The sequence below is a fragment of the Poecilia reticulata genome, chromosome 5, assembly GCF_904066995.2.
Source record: "Poecilia reticulata chromosome 5, P_reticulata-male-v2, whole genome shotgun sequence".
Lineage (NCBI taxonomy): Eukaryota > Metazoa > Chordata > Actinopteri > Cyprinodontiformes > Poeciliidae > Poecilia > Poecilia reticulata.
This window is the reverse complement of record NC_088834.1, coordinates 2518506-2542548: the sequence shown is the minus strand read 5'-3', so window position 1 is coordinate 2542548 and position 24043 is coordinate 2518506. Positions and strand designations below refer to the sequence as shown.

At 39.8% G+C, this 24043-nt stretch overlaps 1 protein-coding gene across 6 annotated transcripts in view; it reads left to right on the top strand.

Annotated features, from left to right (window-relative positions):
• The window catches only part of ptprt (protein tyrosine phosphatase receptor type T), a 311147-nt gene that overhangs the window by 265657 nt on the left and 21447 nt on the right, over positions 1-24043 (top strand). For 4 of the 6 annotated variants that reach the window (XM_017304835.2, XM_008408309.3, XM_008408308.3 and 1 more), the window contains 3 exons: positions 2097-2184; positions 20779-20855; positions 23628-23664. In XM_017304835.2, coding sequence (XP_017160324.1) covers positions 2097-2184; positions 20779-20855; positions 23628-23664 — 202 coding nt within the window. Of the gene's footprint in view, positions 1-2096; positions 2185-20769; positions 20856-23627; positions 23665-24043 lie in introns of all 6 variants that reach the window. The other 2 variants (XM_081606784.1, XM_017304824.2) reach the window with 1 other exon arrangement.

Sequence of the window (24043 nt, the reverse complement as noted above, 5' to 3'; positions counted from 1 at the left end):
TATTTAGTGTTTTTATAATGACTGAAGTGTTTTCCAGGCACATATATCAATTTTATAGTACAACCAAGTGACTGTTTCCTACAGTTGGTTTTATATACAGCATAAAATGATGTAAACATGACTTAAAGGAAATTTGACTTAGCCTAGTCTAACTTTCTTTATAATCATTTTTGTACAGCACTTTGGTGCCGTTTTAAACCAGTTTTTAAAGTGCTATATAAATAAATTTGACATTGACATTGGAGGGGGAAGCAGAGAGGTTTAAAGCATTAAAGTGCTGATCTCTATATACCTGTCGCAGGAAGCAATTAATCAACTAATCACATGATAAATTAAAATGAGATTGATTGTTTTCTGTTGCTTACAGAGACAACATGATCCATTTTATTTAGGATTTGGTCATGTTTATTTTTATTTCCGTTTAATGAATTGCATTTAGTGGCTGTGCTAAAATATCTTCCAGTTCAGCATAAGGTTTATATTTATTGATCTTTGAGAAGGTGAACTGGCATTCTTATGCTATTATCTCAGAACAACAATATTATTGTTTATTGAAATAATTACAGTTTATAGTCCAGCTAAATGACCTGGTTAGGTTAAACATTCGCATGGTTAAAAACACACACAGACCTTTAACATTTCTCTGCCTGTTTTTGTTTTAGGATAGAAACAAATCTACAGTATTTAACACTTACGCTGCTTTTACACACAAAAACATACAAATTCCATGTGCCAGAATCAATTTTCTGCTTGACTAAGCGATATGTTTAGGTGTCTATTTTTCTGTCTCGTTGCATTTATTGTGTGTGTGCATGTAGGTCAGATCGCTGTCTGAAAGTGAAAGCTGTTGTCTGGCCTTCTTAAGCCCTTAATGGACTCAAAAACGGGGCTGTTCACTTGTCCCTCCTGGGAGATTTTGAGCATATGAGTGACCTGAGAGCGTTGGAGGAGTTGTTCTAAAATAGTTCAGCGTCCATATGGCAGCCTTTGAGAGTTGGGGTTTAGTTGCTCCACAGATGCTTGCAAAGGACATTTTTGTCATATTCTCTTCCACTCAAAGTGCATTCAACAAAAATAATATACGCGTATATGATCCCACATACATTGAATGGGGTGTTAGTACAGTAGTTTGTTCACCAAAGTGCATGATGAAGAATGCATAAAGCAGAAACCCGTATCAGCGGCTCATGCAGGTTTTGTCCTTGCTGGCCTCAGCAGGGAGCGCAGACAATCTGTCTTTTCTCCTCTAACAAAGGATGAGTAAATGTTCCTTCACTGGAACCCAGGAGAACAATAAATACTAACTTTGTTCTCTTTTTGTTTTGTACCTTTTTTTTTTTTTTAAATACTGTGAAATTTGAAAACACAAAATTTTGCCAAGTATTTTTGGTTTAGTGCAAATAACTCGGATAAAACTAACTTTTCAACATGAGCTTGTTTTACATCAATAATTGCTTAACTTGGATAAAAATGTACTAGTTCCACTAGCAGATAATATTTTTATGACATAGGAAAGATTTCTTGTTATAAGTGAAATATTTACCTAAGACAATCTCCTATAGCTTGTGAAAAAGTTACCTGTAAGTTAGTTTTGTCTTAATTCAAGTGTAATAAGATCTTTGCGATAACAACTAAACCACAATGCTTGGTAGGATTTTTTTTCTGCTTACTGCTGTTTGGGTTTTGGCAAAAAGTGGAAGCTTTAGCAGGTTACAACCACCCAGGCTGGAAGAGGGAACTGGCGCTGTTTTTTCTTTTGTTTTTGTTTTTTGAGTTCACAAACATCCCAGAAGATGCCCGACTTCTCTGAACTATTCCTAGTTTACCTCTGAATGAAATGTTTTCATAAGACTCATCAGATTGCAATTGTAGAGAGAGTTTAAGCCCCACCTTTGGTGTCACAAGTGCTCCAGAGTGATGCCTCTTCATGCATATTCATGTTGCAGTTTCAACTCGCGCCAGCCAAAGTGTTGCTGCATGAGCTCCGGGGTTCCCACCATATGTGCATGCATATTATTGTGTGTTCCTTCTCGGTTTCATGACAGTTTGTGTTTGTGCACACATGAGCCCATGCATGTCTACATGTGCCTCTGCAGGCCCTGGCGGAGGGACAGACAGCACCTTGGGAGACGGCCAAGAAGGACGAGAACCGCAACAAGAACCGCTACGGCAACATCATCGCATGTGAGTACTGCACTGACTTTAGTCTGTTTTACGGAGAGCCTTAAGTTATGTTAAGGTTTGATTGTGTTTCAGGCCAGATGGGTGTGGTTTAATACGGTTTCTTTGTCTCAACAGTTAATTTAACTGTTTTTACTGTAGCAGAGTCCAAATTATCACCACTGGACCAAATTATCCAAATTTAGTCCAGTGGTTCTTAACCTGGTTCGATCGAACCCCAGGGGTTCGGTGAGTCGGTCTCAGGGGTTCGGCGGAGCCTCTGCCGCGGAGGTAAAGACACACTTGTGTAAAGTCGTGATGACGCCCCGCTTTGCCATCACTTGCTGCAGAGGATCACGTTACATTGCTTAGCCAATCAGAGGATCACGTTACATTGCTTAGCCAATCAGAGGATCACGTTACATTGCTTAGCCAATCAGAGGATCACGTTACATTGCTTAGCCAATCAGAGGATCACGTTACATTGCTTAGCCAATCAGAGCTGCAGAGGAGCCCTGATTGAAGGAGCTCCACTCTTTTTACCAAATTCTATAGTCTAAATCTGCTCCTTAGATGCATCTTTTCGGGGTTGGTACTGCCTCTAGTGGCGTGGGGGTGGTAACACAGCTAATATAATTACATTACTAAATCAGAATACCGCAAAGTATGTTGTGTGTCAGGGGGTGTAGATTAGGAGGAATAAGAAGGGTTCGGTGAATGCGCATATGAAACTGGGGGGTTCGGTACCTCAAAAAAGGTTAAGAACCACTGCTTTAGTCCCTGTTAATAAAGTGACTAAAACTTACTTAAAGAAAATAATAATACCTGTAGGTATTACCAAGCTTCCCTTACTTGTGATATCATTTCACAGTGTGAATCTACACACTGTAATCTATAGCTGTCCAGTAAAAGTTGCATCTAATCAAGGTCCCAGAGTCTGGAGCGAGAGTGGAAAAGCATTTGAAGTCCAGTGTGACGTTTGCACAGTCAGTGGTGATTTGAGGTGCCATGTTGTCTGCTGGTTCTGGTCCACTGGGTTTTCTGGACTCCACAGTCAACTCAGCCATCTGCCAGGATTTGTAGGACACTACAAGTTTCCTTCTGCTGACAAGCTTTATGGAGATGCTGGTTTTGTTTTCCAGCAGGACTTTGTACCGACCCACATTGCCAAACGCTCTGAAAGCTGCTCCAATGATCTTGGTGTTATTTTCAGCTAACTGACCCGACCAGAACCCAAAGCGAATCCATGAGGGAGGCATTCTGCAGGGGAATATGAGACACCATATCCATGACATTTTGAAAATATTATTTTTATGCAATATTCTCACTTTCTAAGACACAGAGATGCTTTTTTTATCTTCTAGCCTGAGGAGGCCTTTGTGAGGATTTGAGTATTGCAGAGCTCATGTGTTTATTTACTCAATAAGTTATTTTCCTAAAAGTCTTTTTGAATTGTTCTTTATTAAAATGCAGTTAATTCATTACAGACCCTGCAAACAAGTCAATTTCTTTTCTAATCAAGTCCCACCACTAATAAATAGTTATTGGACAAAAATATCTGCCATATCTGGGATGCACGAAGAAGCATTATTGGAGATCCTTCCTTCCATGCTCAAATATTTGTATTCATTCATGTATTTATATTCTAAAACAATACACACATCCTGTACATTTTTAAAAAAGTCCCACATTTCTTTCGATCTGAATTTTTCATCTTTTTTAAATTTGAATATTCAGAGATAAATTGTGATGTGCGTACAATAACATACATTTCTATTCTATTATAATCTACAACAATACGAGTTTTTCATGTTTGTCTATGCAAGAAAGAATTGAAGCTGTTCATTAGAAAAAAACTGATTCTCTGGCTTTGCTGCCTGCCTTCTGTCTTAATGCACTTTTAAACACCACTGATACTTGGATTTCAAACTTGTGTAAGTCTAATACAGGAAACCTAGTAAGAAATTGCTTTCAGTTTGCAGAGGGATTTTCTTTCAATCCCGCCTGATGATCAAAGGCTGCAGCTGCTATTTTATTCACAGAGACTTTTGTCAAAATGAGCCTTCATTTCGGTGCAAAGACGGACTGCAGTAATGATATTCGGAGTGAGGACTGCATGTAGGATTAGTGTGTGTGTGTGTGTGTGCGTGCGTGCGTGTGTGTGTGTTTGTTGGTGAGCATTAGCATTTGAATATAACGGTGTGTCCTTTTCCGTGCACCAGCGAAGTCCGTCTGATTGAACGTTCAGTCGTCGTCTGCTTGTTTATCTTGCATAAGGAAACCTCATGTCTCTATTACACTGGAACAACAACGGATTGTTTGATTCAAGTTTTAAAAGGTTTTATGGTTTACTTGTTTGCCAGCATAAGCAGCATGATCCATATGCAGAGCATTTTAGGCTTCATATTTTACGGTTAGTGCGTATTAGTGTCCACAGGCCTGGGACTGTGTACATATTTCATTATGAGGGTTTAGATGTCACGGCAAAGACACTGCACTAACCTGAAGGCTTTAATATGAAACTTAGCGCTGGAATGAAATAGCCTGTCAAAGACTTGATAGCCAACAGGAATTATGATAAATTTGCTATTAGTACAAATCCTTTAATTACAAGGGCCTAGTAATGGAAACTGTCCATCTTGCTTGCTGTGATTGTACAAAGGCTAATTTTCTTGAGAAAATGTTTTAAAAGGCCCTGGGGCAAACGAGTTTGTGCCGTGTCTTTATTAGAACATGTAAATGTGGTGAGACAGGCGCATTGACTGTCTCCAGCTCTCAGGATGGATACAAGCTTTTTTCCTCTTATGCAAGGCTAGAATCACCTCTCCATGTCTGGTCTTCAGCCTTAAGAGGTAAAGTGTCCTGCTTTCACATGAAAAGTCCATCCAGACATTCCTCACATCTTGTCTAATGAAACGGTGAGTGGGCTCTTTGATTCCACGGTGAGGTTAATCACAGGAGGCCTCTTGGATGTGCAGGCTGCATCATAAAGTTTTGATGCAAACAGATTTGACTGAAGCTTGAACTTGTGTATGTGATTTATGATCAGAAGCCAATTTCACCATCCGTGTTTATAGTTAGCTGATTTAAAATTATGCAGAGTTTGGTACTCTTGTCTGTTTTTTTAAAGGGACAGTATTGTGTAAAATATATATTTTTAGCTTTATTTCATGTTATAATGTTATTCCCTCATCAAAAGCATAACTGGAGAGTTGATTTGATTATTTCATTTATGTTTAAGAACTATCTGCATGTCCTGTTGGGGTTTGTAAAACACTCTGAGGAGCTAAGAGCCGCCTCCAAACTGCACCTCCTTCACTCAACTCCTTCAAACTAGCAGCAGCAGCAGTTAGCAAACACCTAGTGGAAGTGTGCTCATTGTAAGAACTATTTCTCAGTCCAGTGCTCGGATGCAGGTTTGTAAACACTTAATAGAGGAATGTTGATGTGAGGACGTTAGAGAGAACAGGAGCTTCTTAAAGAGACAGACGTCCAATTTCAAGGGATCAAACTTGACTCAAAGTCTTGTTTGATAAACAACATTTTTGTAACAGCAGAAGCCGGCATAATTACTTGATTGTTCTATAAAATGATACTATGTGGCTGGAAAATACGTGGTAAATACTGCCCCTCTGAAGGATTTTCATTTTGAGTAAAGACTCTTTAGGATGAGAATGAAGGCCGACTAACACAGACTTTGACTGAATGAGCTGTGACAGTTTGGTATGAATACATGCAGAGTTGCATCTCGACTGTTTACACTGCAGAGAAAGGAGACATCTGTTTTGTTTAAATTTATAGTCAAACACCGACTTCATATCCAAGTCAGTGTCAGAAACACCGGAGAACTTGCCCTTGTTTTCATGCTCCTTAGTGTTCAAGCCAGTTCTCTGTTTTACTGTATCTATATCTGCTCTGACAAAAACATGGCAACGCAAAATGAAAATATGTTGCTGAATCCACATGCACAACTTTAAGTGTGTAAATGATTGGATTGGATTGGAGTGAAGGTTTTACACAAAGCTGTGTTTCCATTACTAATGTGTGCAAAACTTTGTCAATTTTTTGCTAATGTCGAAAAAACACAATTTCTGTGTTTCCATTAAATAAGAAATGCAATTAAAACGGCACGTTAACGAGTTTGTCCGTGTAATAAACCATTAAAATCATTCCACGCTGTGATCCTCCAACTACTTCCTGTCGTCTTTTTCTTTTAGGTTCGCGCTAGCAGCAACATCCAGTTTCTGATCACGTGACTCGTGATGTTTTCTTTGCAGTTTTCTGAAATAAACCAATTTACAAATATTTGGCATGTTTCCATTAAACAAATTTACTTTTGAAATGCCTGTTATGAAATGATATGGTCAAAGGAAACGCAGCTGCAGCTGGTGTAGAATCCAACGTTTATGGAAAACCACAGAAGATGACTTGTTTATGCTTTCGGCACCATTAGCAGGATTTAATGCAGTTTGGCAGGCGCCATGTTGGGGTTTCTATGAAACATAGTGTTGGGACTGTGAAACTCCTTGTTCTTCATGTGGGATGGAGAGATGCTAGCTGAAGCTAGCGGATACATGAAGACTCCTCACAAGGCGTTTAATATTCCAGTTGCCTCCCAGGGAGGTTTGCTGCGTTGTATCCAAGCATAAGATAATTTCTGCAGCTTTCATCCAGACACGGGCATCAGAGGCTTTTTTAAGACGTTATTGTTATTGTCAGTAACATCCAGCCATCTACTAGTCTGTGATGAAACATATTGAAGATAAAATTGACCTACCATTTTCCACTTAAATCTCGTTAGTGCGGACTTTTAAGGACATTTTGTATGATATTGTAAAAATATTTAAAAGCAGTTAGAAAATCTGTCTGCTTCGGGACAAGAAGAGATTCTAGTGATATGTGGTGTTGGATAAAGTCTGATGTTGTTGCATCTTGGGTAAATTTGCTCTCCATGTATCCACATCACCTCTAAGCCAGGCAAACGCAGAGTGAGCCCGAGCAGAGAGCTGCAGACGGACCGAAATGTTTGGACCTAAAATCTCTGTGAGATTTTAAACTCTCCCTCGTTTGGACTGACTGTTCCATCCGTGTGAGGGTATTTCACATCCTGCCATTTCCCTGCAACGCTTCTCACACACGCTAATGCAAACTTGTGCCACCTCTCGCTCTCCCTCCCTCTGGCTCTCTCTGGAACAGTTTGGAAAGGGCTGATTTGAGTTGAAGTGTTAACACACTCTTCCTCCGGCCATCTGCCAAACACAAACGCTTGATGCCATGTCTGAGATCCCCTCAGCACACTGAATAAATGTTAATCTACCAGCCTCCTGTCCTCCATTCTTTTCCGTCCAACTCCTTTCTCTCCCTCCTCAAACGTTGCTCTTCTTTTCATCTTGTTCCCTTTTCTTTTGTTCTTTTCTTCTTTTTGATCTGCTCTTTCTTTTTCCCCTTCTTGGTTTTATTTTATTTTTTTATGAAGCTGCTTTGTTACCCTTACATGTCCTGCTTTTATTCATGCCTGACACCTTTTCTTTTCTTCTTTCCTTTCACTTCTTCCCTCTTTCTGTCCATCTGTTCATGCTCTCCTACTGCCTCTGACAGTTTATGGGTTGAGGCAAAGCGCACTAGTGTTTCCTCGTCTCAGGCATCTGTCTGCCTTGATTTCCTCCTTCTGCTCCTCCTTCCTCTCCTTTTTTTCTTGGTTCTCTTCCTGCTCTGCTCTTAGTTCTTCAAGCATTCATTCCCATATGCTCATTTATAATTCAACAGAGGCTTTTCTTTGGAAATAAATTACATTTTTTGCTCAATATTTACATATATGTAAAAAAGAAAAAAAGTTGAGTGCTTCTGGACTCCTGAGTGTTTTTACTTGCATAAAGTTTTGAGTGAGACTGAGACAAATCTTTGGCTGTGAACGATTTTTGGGAGTTTTGCTTCAGAATCAAAGTGTGCTTAAGAAAAACACTGTAAAGTAAAAACATGAGTGAAATCCTCCAACGAATTTCATATGAGTTGTACTTATTGAAATGCTCTACGATTGGTTTAAGCCATTAAAAAAAGAGGGTGATCCCGGCTGACTTAATTAGGAGACAGTTGGTAATGTTGCTCACATAATTCCCAAAAGAATTATAAAATTCGTAGCTTTGCATTTTAATATTTCTCCTTGCCTTGCTTCAGCCGTCTTCTGTTTTTTGGACCAGCAGCTGAGAGGAAGCAGGTAGATGAAGTCCTGGGATGGGGCCCTGCAGGTGGAGACAGGCGGAGAATTTAGGCTAAAATAGGAAAATATCTCCCACCAGATGGGGACGCTGAACTGGAGAACTCCTTCAGAGGCCGACTGCAGCATCCGATGTGCACAAAGAGGCGTGACTGTAGATCCTTCCTCTTGTTTGTTACTGGCACAGCTTTTCTCATTTTGGACAACAGTATCCATGCACATGTTGTACATCTTTACTTTATCCTACTCATTAACTTCCTGCTGGGATATATATGTCCTATGTGTGGAACAATAAAGGATATGTCTTTTCTATTCATCTCAGATCTGCAACTTAATGCGTTTTAATGCTCTCAGGCTTAAGTTGAAAAATAAAAATCAGCATCTGTTGTAAAGCTGCTGCTTGTTTTGTCGCACGTAGCTATAAAAATGTCCTAAAACCTTTAAAATAATCAAAACGAACTTTGATTTGAGTCCATTTATCCAGTGGGAAGGAACTGTAGAGTTTACATAGAGGAATATTTCACCATTCCTGTTTGCATGTCTCCTTACTGCTGGGTTTTCCTTGGTGTTTTGTGTGTTTGCCTAACATTTATAATATAACTCTGTTACTTTTATTAAATGTTCATGTGGCTGAAATATGTTATTCTGTAAAACACAATTAAATTCTCTGGAGCTGTTTATGATGGAATAACATCTCCTCTCTCTCATTCTCCTGTTTGACAGAAATTAATAAAAATTCAGAAACAATCTGTTTAACCTGCATATTTATAATGATCATTGATCGGATCATTGATTTTCTCATTCCTTGCTCTTATATCCATCTCAGCAAATATTGCACAATAAAGCTCAGAAACATCAAACATTTCTGTTATTGAACAGAATATATATATTTCCACCAAGCATGCAGTTTGTTTTAATGGCTCAAAGTCGATTCAATGCGCTAAACTTTGATTTCCTGGTTTCAAAGGCTCTGCCAAAAGCAGTGCCCCCTCCCAGTTATGGATATCCATCCTCTTATTTATTCCAAAGTAGTTCAGCCACCGCTGTACTTTTTCTCACTCCCAGAAGAGCTGAATGTATATTCAGAAATAAAAAATACACTAGAAGAAACGACTTGGATCAAACTTGTTAGAACTCAGGCTGATTGAATAGAGAGTATATATAGTTGTCTTGAATTTTACTGTCAAAGCTTTATTTTCCTTTGTTGCCCTCTGCTTACAGCAACAAAAGCACAGATGAAACTTAACTAAGCTGCTGTAAACTTTGACACAGGAGGCAAAGATGTACAAGTTCAAATGATTTTAATTCTATATAAATATTTCCAAGCGCCCTGTGATGTTTATTTATCATGCAATGTGGAGGGTTAGAGAAAAAATAACTGCTAAAAAATGCACACAAAGGCTCAGTGTAAAAGTTACTCATCCTACTTTCCTGTTACCAGTTTGACTTTTCTCTTCATTCTTTCTCTCATCTGTCGTTCTCCTGTCCTCCTCATGTTTCTCCGCCTCCTCTCTTCTACATACAAACACAAACTTGCTCCTTTTGCTGTTTGCTGATTTCCCAAAGTGTTCTGGTCGGTGACATTCATTAAAGGCGCCTCTCGGCACGCTCCCAAGCTTCAGCTGGTCTTCCACCCAGAGCAGCGCCGCCGTAATCAGATTCCTCTCTCGCTTCTTGCTGCTTCTCATTACAGCTGAGGTTACGTGAATCATTGTTTGCTGCAGAAATAAGAGCAAATAAGAGGAAGGATGTGTGAAAGTGTCTGTGAATTAAAAAAAAAAGCATCAGTTTTTTAAACGACTGTTGCTTTGTGTAGACGTGAGCTAATTCTACTTGCAGCCGGAGACGGCGCCTCTTCCTCCTCTCTTCTTATCGTCTCTGGCTTCAATTCGCAGCACGTCTGCTGAGCTGCTCTCCAGTCCTGATGCCAACATCTTCTCTGAAGTGTTTGACCAAAGAACCACAACAAATATTAGCATCCTGAGCGGACACACACACACACACACACACACACACACACACACACACACACACGGTTAGAGAAGTAAACACACTCTGCACTCCATATAAACATGAGAGCTCCAGCGATTTGGGATGTCCTGTCTGCCGTCCACATGCAAACACACTCAGACTTCTTCCTTCCTCCATATAACCAGTAGGTTAACATAAATAACTATTAGCGGTTATTAATAAAGACGTTATAATGTAAGGATGCGAAAGACTTGAGCAGCTTTGTGTAAATCTAGTGGGATCTTTTACAGTGTCCCATTTTCATGCCAATAATAACCGTGGGAATTAATATCCTGCTTAATAACAGCCTCCACTTCATCCCAGAGGATTTTCTTCTAGATTTTCTAACTTGGCTTTGGGGGATTTGTCATCGAGACGCCCACTAATGGCGGACGTTGTGCCCTGGCTCGTAGTTGGCGTTAGTTTATCCCAAAGCTGTTGCATGGATATTAAAGTAGCCTGTTTCATGTTGGTACCAAACTGGAAACACCATTTTTTTTGTGTGTGTTTGTTTGTCTGCGAGAATGAATATGTGACTCTCCCAAGATGCTGTAATACCATGATATTATATGTTTGTTTTATCCGTGACAACAGCATTCACAATGAAATATTTTATCAATGATCAACATTTACCCTAACGTTAGCTTAGTTAGTGGCTAAAAAAGACAAGTTTTCAGGGAGAAAACGGCCAGAATGTAACGGGTTAAATGACTGTCGGTTTTAAAATGGTCTTAAAAAGTCATCAAAAAACAAATATAGTCTCATATGAGACTTTAAAATCTTTAAGTGGGCCAACATTATCCATATTAGGTCGTATGTTTAGTAACATCTGATAGAATAATCCATAAAGTTCTAAACTAATAAAATTTTAATCTCACTACATTGTGTTTACGACGTCCATGATGTTGGATAGAAACTGCAGCATTTAAAGGAACACACACAGACGTTAAACCTTCTCCATGAACCCATTACAGATGAAGTTTTTCTGCTCCTGAAACTGTCGTCTTGTTAAAATCCAAACATTTATGTTCAGTTTTACTGATTTTACTCAACTGAAATCCCTTTTTTAAGACCCGCTATAAAACCTAAACAAATCTGTAGCTTATGATCCTTGTCAAAAATATCGGCCTTATTAGCAGTAATATGCCGACTGCTGCTCCACATTACACGGCCCAGCAGCTTTACTTTAATGTTACATTTTGAACCATTACTGCCTCTGATTAGCTCAGTGATCTGCGATGTGCTGTGCTTTAGCTGCGTTTTCCTGATGACCAATGTGAACTCTCTCTAATGAAGTATTTACATTTAACCCTATAAAGTTAAGTTGTGTGTAATTTAATAAAGAGGTGCCCATAGTACTGCAGGTTTTTATTGTAAGAAGTCTACACATCTTCATAATTTGCATTAGGGCTGTTGTAAGCGATTATTTTAGTAATCGAGTAATCTATAGATTATTCTTACGATTAATCGAGTAATCGGATAAAAACAATTATGAAATAAAATATTGGTAAATCTTCCATAACACCAGTGTTACTATCGGATATCAACATCAGTCTATTTTTTCCACATTTGAGCTTCCCTACCAGTTACTGTTTTGTAGACTGGGGGAGCAACACGGGATATTTACGGCTCCTCCGTTCAGAAACTCATCTACCAGCCATGTTCCGCCTCCCGTTTGTTCAGACCGGGATGATATAAGTTTATTGTGCGGTTCGTCCGTAAAGCTGCTCTTACCCTGTAAGCATCAACCCTCAGCCGCCCGCCGTGTTCAGTCTCTCCGCTCACCTGTAGAAATCCTCCTCAGCTTCTTCCCGCCGTTCAACCAGCAGCTCCGGAGCAGAAAGGCTGCCGGACTCCCGGCATCGCGCCGGTCATTTTAAGGATGTTTATTGGTCCCACAAAAACGATGAAAACCCGGAATTATCACCAATCAGTAATATCCCCGCGGGCCGAACTTGAAGATTGGACGTTATGCCGCTAACACGTAGCTTCCGTCAACAACTCAGAGGCGGAAGTCAGAGCTCCGCGCAACGCAAATAATGTTCCGGCTGAAACACGGTGCGCTAAATGATAAAACATAAATTAACGAAGCTTCGAGGCAGGTCAATTTTCCTCGAGGAATTTTAATAATCGAGGTACTCGAATCACTCGAGGAATCGTTTCAGCCCTAATTTGCATAATCTGCTACGTAATATGTTTTGACTACACAGAACCATTATTAAGAAATGTCTTCTGCCGTGTAAGTTAACTGTAAAGACGGAAAACTCAGGCCCTTTATGAACAGGACAAGATGTAAATCAATTATATATCGTGGTAAACAGGTGATCAATATCAATAGATAATAATAATAATAACTCTGATCCAGAACAGCACAGCATTCTGGGAGATGTAGGCAGAGGAAAGACTTTAGCTGCTCAAGTTTAGCAGGTTGATGGAATCAACTCACTCTCTCTCTTTGGTTACCTAGCAACTCACTCTCTCTCTTTGGTTACCTAGCAACAACTTGCTGAGTTGATTGCGGCAGCAGTTTAGGAAAATTTTTCACTCCATGCAGTATTTCAGATATTTAAGACAAAAACCAATCAATTGTCTGTATCGACCAATAGGAAACATTTATTTTGTGATACGTTTTTTTTTTTTTTTTTTTATCCTTGTCGTCCTGCAGTAAGTTATATTTGTCTTTAAGTTAAATAAGGTGTGATTTTGTATGGCAACATGTTTAAATGGAATCAGGAAGCATTTTGTGATGATTTCAAACTGATCACAAATAAAAACTCTTGATTCGCCACTTTTTTTTCAGAATCTTTGACGTTTCCTGTTGAACAGAGACGGAAAAAAAAGTTGCGATTTATTTGGATTTTGCCCACATGAAAACTGAAAACAATGAGAAAATCTGGTCGATTAAATTAAATAACATTTATTACACATATGCCAACATCCAGCCAGTTCTTAGGAGACGACATCTTGTGAAAACTGAAGCTCCTAAATCAGCTCAGCTGATTTTTCTGGACTGTTTTTGATATCAGAAAGATTCTTGAATAACATTCTTCACTTTTTAACTCTCATCAATAGTCCTTTCTGGGGTTTTTCTTCCTTTAATTGATCCTTTTTATGCTTGATTGCATGTCAGGAAATGGTGATTGTAAAGATGATGATGAAATGATTTCTGCTGCAGCTCCCTGATGCTCACAGTTAATGGTGATAATTATTCAGTGGCATCATTGATACTCTTGATGATGATGATGATTGCTGTTAATCGTTGAGACAGCAGGTTGATCCTTTAAGTTTTTAAAATGATCCATAAGAATTTAGTTTTGATTTCATTTTTTGGAGAGTGTAGGACAACCAGGGGTCAAAGGTCATTGTGCTGAAACCTCAGGGAGTTGATGTTGCGTTATCACGGACAGTGTGGGATGATTAACTGATGGATGAATCTGCATCAATGCTGTAAGAACAGTTATACCCACTACCACAGACAACCTGGTAGGATTTTAACTCTCGAGCTTCACGTCTCATTTAATTTGTCCGACCAGGGAGTGACCGTTCTGAAAACGAACCACGGCTTAATCAGGTTGCTCCTGCGATAACTTCATGCATATCTGCGTTTTAATCAGGAGGATGAGATTCAGGTTCATCTCATTAATTCACTTAAACTCAGTGAGTCATTATGTGTTTTACATAACGGCTGAAATCCAGATGAGTTCATCCTCAAACACGTTTATTCTAAACATTTAGTTCCGTTACACCAACCACTTGAAGTAAATGGTCAAATCAGACTTTAATTGATTCTCTTGGCATCTTTATTGGACCTTATTGTTGGTCACTTTTCTTTTCTGTGGCCCTGAAACTGCATTTTCCTTTAGCGGCGCCCCGAACTGACCAACAGCTCTGCAGGGCGCCGTGAAGCTGCTGTTCTCTCTGCTCTCCGTCTCTCCCTCCTCAACCTCTTTCATCTGTCGTCCTTGTCGTCCCGACAGCCTTCAAACAGCTGGAAACATGTCTGTGTGTGTGTGTGTGTGTGTGTGTGTGTGTGTGTGTGTGTAAGCCGACATCATTCCTGGGTTGTTTGACACATGAGCTGCAGGCAGCGCTGGACTAAATAGGCTATTACACACCAAACCACCCTTCACTCTCACACTTCCACACTAATGCACATGCATTATCGGAGAACCAAAAACAGCTGGAACACTTCAAAGAAAATGCAAACAAATCTGTCACACCCTGAAGAAGATCTTTAAGTGGGAACATGCTAACACACCACTCAGTCTCTTCCCTCCCTCAATCACAGGCGCCATTAAATTTCCCAACGCCTTGAGCCGAGCTGACAGCGGAGAGCAGGCCGTGTGTGAGCTGAGCTCTGAGGGGAGTTAACTGATTAAGTATATCTGTGACAGACACGATCCCTGCTTAGTGGCTACTGAAAAGGGAGGCGAGAGGAGAAGAGATGAGGATGAAAGGAGGGGATGGGACATAAAACACCTTGTTCATCTCACTACTGTGGCCGTCCTTTAATCACCTGTGTTAAACAGCAGCTCCATCTGTTTCTGGAGACGTTTAAAGTCAGTCAAAAGCGGCGTTAAAATTCGTTTACACAAATAATGCACTTTTAATTGCTCTGGATAAGGCGATGATTTTTTAATTGGCTTCTAAATTAATCGAAATTGTCAAACAGCAGCAGCTTCTTTCACTACTCTGAAACTCACTAACAAGGACAGTTAAATGCGTATTTTTGGTTAGATTAAAGAATGTCTCATAAACTATCTACAATGTGTTTGAGTCACTTTATTTTTCCACCACTTTAAATCTTAACCCAATGGACCGAAGCATGAAATCCTCCTCCTCATGCACAAAAGCTCCGTTTTCTCTTCCTGGCATTTTTCAAGCTGCAACAAAGACAATAGCAAAGAAAAGAGCCTGTAAGTCGACGTCTTTGCTTTACTGCCTTGCAGCTCAAAAGAGCATAAAATCTGCAGGAGCTTGATAAGGTTTTGTCCAGTATCGGTAATACAACGGCGACTTTATCCAGCAGCCTCGACAGGAAAAACATCAAATGTTGCAGAAATAGCTGCCAAGTCTTTGTCCCAAACCACACAGGCCGAGTATTACTGGTGTTTGGAGCAAGAGATGTTTGTTTCCCTAAAAAAAGATGAAAGATTTGCTTTCTTATCGGCATTCTGACTCTAAAAATTGTATAAATTGTCAAGAGTCCCATCTGAACAAATCCTTATTCAGTTTGCTGTAGAAACCTCCATTTCTCTCTCTCTCTTTATATATATATGAAAATAATTTACTTTTTTCTGTGATATCAAAGCCGTGTTTGAAGTTTTGCCTCAAAAATCTCAAATATTGTGAGTTAATATTAGACATTCATAGAGCCATAATATCATCAGTTTTATATTTATATATAAAATTACAAAATGTCCTCTGTGATGATTCTGGCATTCACAAAGTGGAGATAATTTTGCGAGTCCTAACTGTAAAAAGTGGTACATTTACTTTGATTTGATGTGAGAAAATTATTTTGTCTTTCATGCAGTTCATCAGTATTTCTGTATTGAACTGGTCCAGCTCTGTGTTGTGCTGTATAAAGCTGTATGACCTCTGATGTTGAAAACAACCCTCTCCTTCCACCAAACTGTCATTAGACTCTGGTTCCTCCCTCTCATTTGGTCTGCAGCCTCTCACTCGGCTAAAATGTGATCTGATGTCTCCAAATTGCAGCTTTCTGCTGCATTCCACTGACTCTGAGTCCGTCCATGATATAAAGAAGAAACAATTTTATTTGGCCTTTTCGGGACCCTCAAGTTAACAAGTTCTCCACTACGAAAACTTTCTTACAGCGGCTGCAAGGGTAACGACAAGAATTTCAAAGAAGATGGAGGCAAATGAAAAGCAGAGAGTGGAGAGGCCAAAAGAGGAAAGAGAGGAGATGCAAGGTTATACAGAGAGGGAGACTCTGCCAAGGAGTGCAGCTCATTAATGAGTAATGGGTTGGTGACTCTTTGCCCTTGGACACCTCAGCTTCTGATGACTCTGTTGTTACTCCAGTCCAGCGCCACAGATGCCAGCGTGGGGCTGCCTGCTCTCTGGGTGCCTGTTTCTGGGTCCAGGATCAGACACACAGACTAAAGACAGAACCACAGATCTCTGGTTTAAAGTCTCGCCCCACTTATACTGTACCAGCTTTACACTCAGTCATGATTGTTGTGAACATGTTAATTTTCCCACGTTAAAGATGATCGTGACCTTGTCTTTTTCAGTGTGATTAATTACAACCAAATGATAAACCTTTTCTTTGGTGCGGCCCGTCTGTAAACTGGACTCTATTCAGTCCAGTTTATGTGGAGCCATTTCTCAGCCGATTGCTTCGAGTTGAATCCTGCAAGTCAGTGGCTTCATGTTGCTGGGCGAGAAGGTAGCGACAGCAGACGATCGCCTGGATTGTGTCGCTTCATGCGCTCTCTGCTTTGCCAGACAGAAAGCAGAGAGCGCATGTAGCGACGGTGGAGAGGAAAAACTCCCCTTTAACAGGAACAAACCTCCAGCAGAACCAAAACCGGCTCAAGGCTTGAGCCAGGAAGACTTGGTGAAACATCAAAGTGTTTTTGTTTTGCTTTGCACTTCGTACAACCAAGTATTTCCTCTCAAACATAGCAATGTGTATATTGTTTCATTATATGTCGAGTACATTTTTTGTATACTTTGGAGATGCACAAATATTTACTAATTAGGGAAAAGAAAATAATTTCTCTTTGTCTCGAGGCGTTTTTATACCGTACACACGCTACAGAAAGATCCAACCCGCTGTCAGCCTCTTCAAACCTGTGGCCTGTGTCCAGATCTGCAGTGTTTGCGAGCCAGTACCTCCTGCCATTTCAGCCCAATTAGAAGCTCCCCTTCCTGGGCAGAGAGCAGCAGAAAGGGCCCCTCCTTCCTTCCAGCCTTATATCTGTTGCTCTCCTGTTATGACAGCCTCTGACACGAGGTCTGTGTAATTACTGCTGCCTGAAGGAGCAAGACAGTATGGGGCAAGACAGAGGGAAGGGAGGAAGAGATACAGCAGAGGGAAAGGAAAGCACAGAGGAAGAGGAGAGACGTGTGGACAGGATCGGCTCGGGAAAAGAGGAGAGAAGCGGAAGCGTAGAAGTCAGGAGCAGGAGAGAGTGAGCAGACGGCTGGCAGACGACCTCCTGCTGTTTGTTTGTACATGCAGTGTGTGGAGAGAAGAGTTACAAAGTGTGAGTGAGCTGATAGCTGATGACAGCATCTAGTACCAGTAGAGTGGATTCATGCTGCCGTCCCGGTGGCCACTCAGCCGGAGCAGCAAGATTTCTCTCATTAGAAAACACAAGACAGATAATTCTCAAGGCGAAGCGAGACGATAATTAAAGAAGGTTTTTCTGCACAATGTTCCAAATGAGTTATACACTGCAAAAACACAAAATCTTTCCAAGTATTTTTGGTCTAGTTTCTAGTGCAAACATCTTGATACTCTTGAACAAAGACAAAACTAACTTACAAGTGAAACTGTTCTAGTTCCACTGGCAGATTATTTCACATATAACATGGAAAAATGTCTTGGTATTGAAGAGGCACGAGCTCCTACATCTTGCTGAAAAGGTACTTGTAAGTTAGTTGCACTGATCCAGAGTGCTGAAGGTTTTGTTGTAACATTTGAACTTCTTTGCCCAAACAGACCTGGAGGTTATCCCAGGTCTGGCAGAAGACAAGCAGCACCAGCCATGGCAGAACACACACACACGCATACACACGCACACACACACACACACGCATACACACACACACACACGCACACACCCACACACACACACACACACACACACCCCCACACACACACGCATACACACGCACACACACACCCACACACACACATACACACACACCCCCACACACACACGCATACACACACCCACACACACATACACACACACACACACACACACACACACACACACACACACACACACACGCACACACACACACACACACACACACACACACGCACACACACCCCCACACACACACGGCTCCATGTTTGTTTTGGTGACTTCTAAATAAAACTCCTTGGTTAAAAAAAGTAAAAGCATCCCTTCAATTTCTGAATTTCTGAATCTAAGCATTTCAATCCACTGCAGACTTTACTCTGAGGCTGCCATGAATAAAAAAGTCACATCTTTTCCAAGATGTTCACTCAAACTCCCAAAATGTCAACGCCTACTTGACAAAATAATTGCGCCCATGTTGCCGCAGCGAGCAAAGAGGAAATGGTCTCGGTTGAAGGTCTGAGTCATCGGCTGAACAATAGATTCTCCTCTAAAAGCCGCTGTTGACGGAGAGATTTTCAGTTCTGAAAAGCTAAGCTTTGAATTTGAAATCGATAACACGTGATTCTGTTTTCATACATTTATTATGCACTGGGTCAGTTTTGTGGACTCAACTACATAAAGCAAAGTTCCAGTGTTTAGGATTCTGCACCAAAGGGGGACAAAACAGACAAAATGGAGATTTTTTGAAGCTACATTTCAAACAACGCTCCTCTTTCTTCAGCCTGTTAACTTGATGACTGTCAGTAATTTATACTCACCAGTTTCTTCTCTATGCTTTACTTCAGTTCTCCTCTTCTTGTTATTTTCACATTATCATATTACCTCACAGTGGGGGCGGTAAAAAAAAAAAAAAATCAGTGTTAAGCAAGCAGCCAAAGACTGTAGGTGACGGGGAACAAACTCGAGATAATCAGTCTGAATTATGCCCACCTCATCTGCAATTACCTCCTGTTGCTATGACACGACTAGCCAAATGACTGCCTCCCATTATATGTAATCACTCTCATGTGCATCCGAATATTATAGATGGCTATTACTGGGCCCAGGACAAAATAATGACTTTCAGAAGTGGAAAAAGAAGAAGAAAAAAGAAGCTGATTTATTTCTTGTGACATGTAATGAGGATGAAGTTTGAGTGTGAAGGTGAAGTTGGTGTTTCATTTTTTTTGGTCAGAGTGGAAAAGTTGGTTAACATAATAATTTAACATATTATTGAAAAGTCTTTATTTCAGGGGTACATCATGTTGAATTACATACGATGGTCTGAAAAGTCAATACTTTAGATTTTAAATGAGCCTTTGTGCTCATGAATATCCTCTGCTCTAAGCTGGTTGGGTCCATTTTGCATCCATCCAGTGGTCAGCCATGGTAGCTTCGCTGTCAGCTGAAGAGAACAGCTCCACATCATGATGCTGCCACCACTGATCTGAGCAGAACTGAATCTGATGGCCACTGCTTTCATCTTTAGATGAATTGAACAGGTTACATCATCTAACTGCCTTAAACCTCTGCAGAGGTTTATCTCTTTGGCCTCCATCATGTTTGTTTACTAATGTTCTCTATTAAAAATACAGATTAACTCAAACTAGTTTTTCCTGGTTGCACTGGATTTTATTTACAGATAATTAGAGCAAATGGTGGTTAAAATAATGCACTAAGCACTTGTCAGATGTGTTTTTAACTATAAAAACCATGTATTTTTTTACTGCTGTTTGGAAAATAAGGTTCTACATTTTGTTACACAAAACGTTTGTTGGACTTTCTTGCATAATGACAGAGGAGTTCTAGTTCTAAAATCTCTATAAAACATGTTGAAGATTGTTGTTGTGACACAAAATGTAAATTCTGCAACATAAAACTGTTTTGTTTCCACGATGCATGTAAAAGCATCATGGAAGTGTTATCTACATTTTACTGAGAGAGAAAATTGTTCTCTTCTAAATTTCAATGACCTTGTAACGTTTTTTATAAACTGCTACTGACTTAATGAAGTAAATCTCTGAATACATTTATGGTAGATTGGGAAAAGTGTTTTCCTGCATTAAAAGAGCCGCTTCTTGTAAAACAATCTTTCTCTTGATGGTTATTTGGCAGCAGATAAAAGTGTTTGCTGAGAGCAGCGGCTCGTAATGGAAACAGCATTTCTGACACATCCAAATAATGCTGGTTTTGAATTTCATCGGGGAGTTTTCATTGTTTCTAACACATCTGTTGGGTTCATCAGAGAGAAACTGCTCTGGGACTGAAAGATGTGGAGGAAACAGCAGTTCTGAATGAAACCATGCAGATTCCCACTCAGTCACCAGGTTCTGTTTCATTTTGATGTCGGATCCTATTACTGAGTTTTTCAATTTATTTTACATTATTTTGACACGTTTTATAGCAATCGTCTCCAGTGCATAGATCTTCTTAAAGAGGACTGATTGTGTGTGATGTCATGATTTTGCCCCCTGGTAGCCAGATCCCCACCTGCACAGTTAGCTTCTCCGATCTGTGGGTAAAAGTAACTTTAGGCTTGTTGTATTTTTGTGCTATCTGATCCCACAGACGATCACACCAGGGTCCGACTGCAGCTGCTGGATGGAGACCCCCACTCCGACTACATCAACGCCAACTACATCGATGTGAGTTAACACACACACACACACACACACCACACACACACACACACACCCATTACAATAGGAATATATGTCTCAATAAACACGATTAATATCAGTACTGTGATAGAGACCAGGGGTTCCATCCCATATTGATTATTGATATTGTTTATTTACAGTTCAAATGTGTTTTGTATTAGTTCTTTATTTCAGTTACATGGTGACATTTAGTAAACATTCTTGTGGGGTAGGGGGACTGGCCATCTTTCCTGTCCAGAGAATGTGGGGGAAAATGTCCGTTTGTTTCTGATTGGTTTAATTTGAGTTAATTGTTTGAGTTCTTGCCTTTCGGGGTGAGTCTCAGCCAGGTGGAGCAGAAAGGGAGACAAATGCTCCTGGAGCATACCATCTTCCATTAAGAGGGGTAACACTCTGAGGATTTATATTTAGTTGCATTTACTTTTTGATTGACCTTAGATTAGTTTAGTTTTAACCATTTGCATGCATGTAAATATTTGTTGGATAATTTATTGTTTGTTAGGTTTGTGTAAGTAGTGTTTGTTTCTTGTTTGTCTTTTTGTGATCACCCCTTTACCTGGTGTAAGTGTTGGAACTTGCCTCAGGTATAAATGTAAGCTGCTTTGTTTCACTGTGAGAGAGGGTGCTGGTGTAACCTGGAGCTCCCGAATAAAAACACCTCAAAGACATACTGTCACCTCACTTCCTCCTTACTAACGCAGAGCCTCCGTCGGTCAAAGTGACAAGTACGTTCAATACGATTCCACTGAACTTCGATTCAGAATTGCGCAGCATTCTGGGGAATGTAGGCGGAGGGAAGATCTTAACCAGTCAATCTCTCTCGACGAGTAAATTATTGTAATAATCTGAAGATCTGCTCGCACCAACAAAGACTTGCATTTAGATTCAGGTTTAGACCTGCAGCAAAGACTTAAAATACAAACTCTGACCCTCATCGTAGCGTTAGATGATTAATTTATTTAGTCTAATCTGGAAATCCATTTAATGTTTCTTCATTTCTATTCCCTCCTCAATGCTGCCATTGATTTTATTACATGTTTTATTCCCTTCAGTTTATCAAATTTTATTAATTGTAACATGATTGTATGGAGTGCTCTAATGTCTCTAATGTGAATGCCTTTTTTATTAAGATGTACGGAAGGAGGAACGTGGAAAACTAAAATCTGAGCATTAAATTGTCTCAGTTAAGAAACACAAGGAGGATTTTTATAGCAACACAAATTTATTAAAGTATTAATCTCAGCGCAGTTATCTGTCTAACTAGGAGTAGTGGAATAAATGGTGTTTAGAAAGTTACTGACAGAAAAAAATAGGATCCATTTTTATAATTGGTTGATTATTTAAAAAACAACCTTGGTTTATTCAGAGAGAAGCGGAGAGTTGGAGGACAAACAGGAAAAATACAACTGGAAAAAAGAGAAATGCCCAAATAGGTGGTGAAGGAAATGAATTCGGCAGGAAAATAAAAATTTGAGCTTCTTTGATATCTGAAGTCAGATTATTGAATTTATAATTGTTTCACCAAAAGAAAATAATTTCAAAATCAATATTTAAAAAGTATTTAATGAAAGATTGAAAGGAAGAAGAAACACTGACTGTGCTCAGAGACAAATTTAATTACACTTGAATATATTAAGGAAAAGGGAGAAAAAGTAAGAACACCCTAAAGAAAAAGGTAAAACACAAGAATGCACTGCAGAGACTTTTATGCTTTAATAATAAAAACATTAATAAAACAACCAAGATTCAAAAATAGTTGCCAGCAGCTTCTGAAACCGTCTCCTGTAACTGTAGCTGCGTTTCTATTGACCATATTTTGTGCAAATTGGAATTCAGAAAATAAATTTACTTGATGGATAAATGGCAATTTTGAAAAAAGTCACATTTTTTGATAGGTTTTTGTGTAAGAATCAGGTGGTTTTTCAGACGAGTGTATTTTACAAAGCCTGTGATGGAAACACTTTGCATCCATCGAGTAACTGCAGAAATCTCAGCATCGCTGAATTCACCACAAGTTGAGTTTGTTGTTCAAGTGTTGAATCCACAGATCTTCTGTCGAACTGCTGATTATTGTTTCCCTAAAACGCTGCGTACAGAGAGACTCTGATCCCTGAATAAAACATCTTCTTACAGCTGATAGTGCTGGTGGCTGAAACATAAATATATCCCGTGTAAATGTTTACATCTATCGCCACTTTGATTTTAATGACTTATTGTGTGAACAAACGTATAGATTTTAATTGCATTTCTTATGAAATGGAAACACGACAGTTGTGAAATTGTGTTTTTCGACATTAGCTTGATATTGAAAAGGTTTTGCACAAACTTTTATTGGAAACTCAGATATTGTGTTTTGTTGTAGGAATTTTTCCCATGGTTTTTCACATTACTCCACCTCACCAAAGCTTGCAGGGATGTTTGGTTTGTTGGTCTTTTAAGTTCCCATAATCAGTTGGAGGTCTGGACTTTGAGCAATGCAGTGTTTTGATTACTTCCTGTTTGGTTGGCTCACATTGACCTGCAGTAGTAGAAGCTTTATCTGACGTGTGATCATGGATTATTCAGCAACTACAAGCTGCTCAAGCCAAACCATCATCCCTCCACCACCGTGCTTCACAGCTGTTATCAGTTTTACTGTATTCTGATGCATAAAACCCTGAAACTGAATGAAATTAGATAAAAAGAAAAATGCATTAAGCAAAAATGTAACCAGAAGGTGAGGAAGCTTTTTAATGCCTTGTTCCCTCTGATTCACAGGGCTATCACAGACCCAGACATTACATCGCAACACAAGGTAATTAAACCGGTGCAGTAAGCATATGACAAGCTGAAGTGTGGTTCGTGTGCGTGTGTGTACGAGTGTGTGTTGCCGCCACCAGCATGGCGTCATTTCGGAGTGGAAGGCTGTTACGGCAGCCTCCTAAATCTAAACTGCTGTATAAAATCCCCCTGACAAATTTAAGACCCCATTACCTCAACCCCCCAAAACTGCTGCTATCTGGGATTGATGGTGTGTGTGTGTGTGCGTCTGCAGTTGTGTTGTGCTTGTGTGTTTGTAACAGTTTGCATTATCACTGCTGATATTTTCCTTTCTAACACCCTTCTGCGCACACGCACACACACACGCACACACACACACACACACACACACGTCAGCACTGATTTTGTGTGTT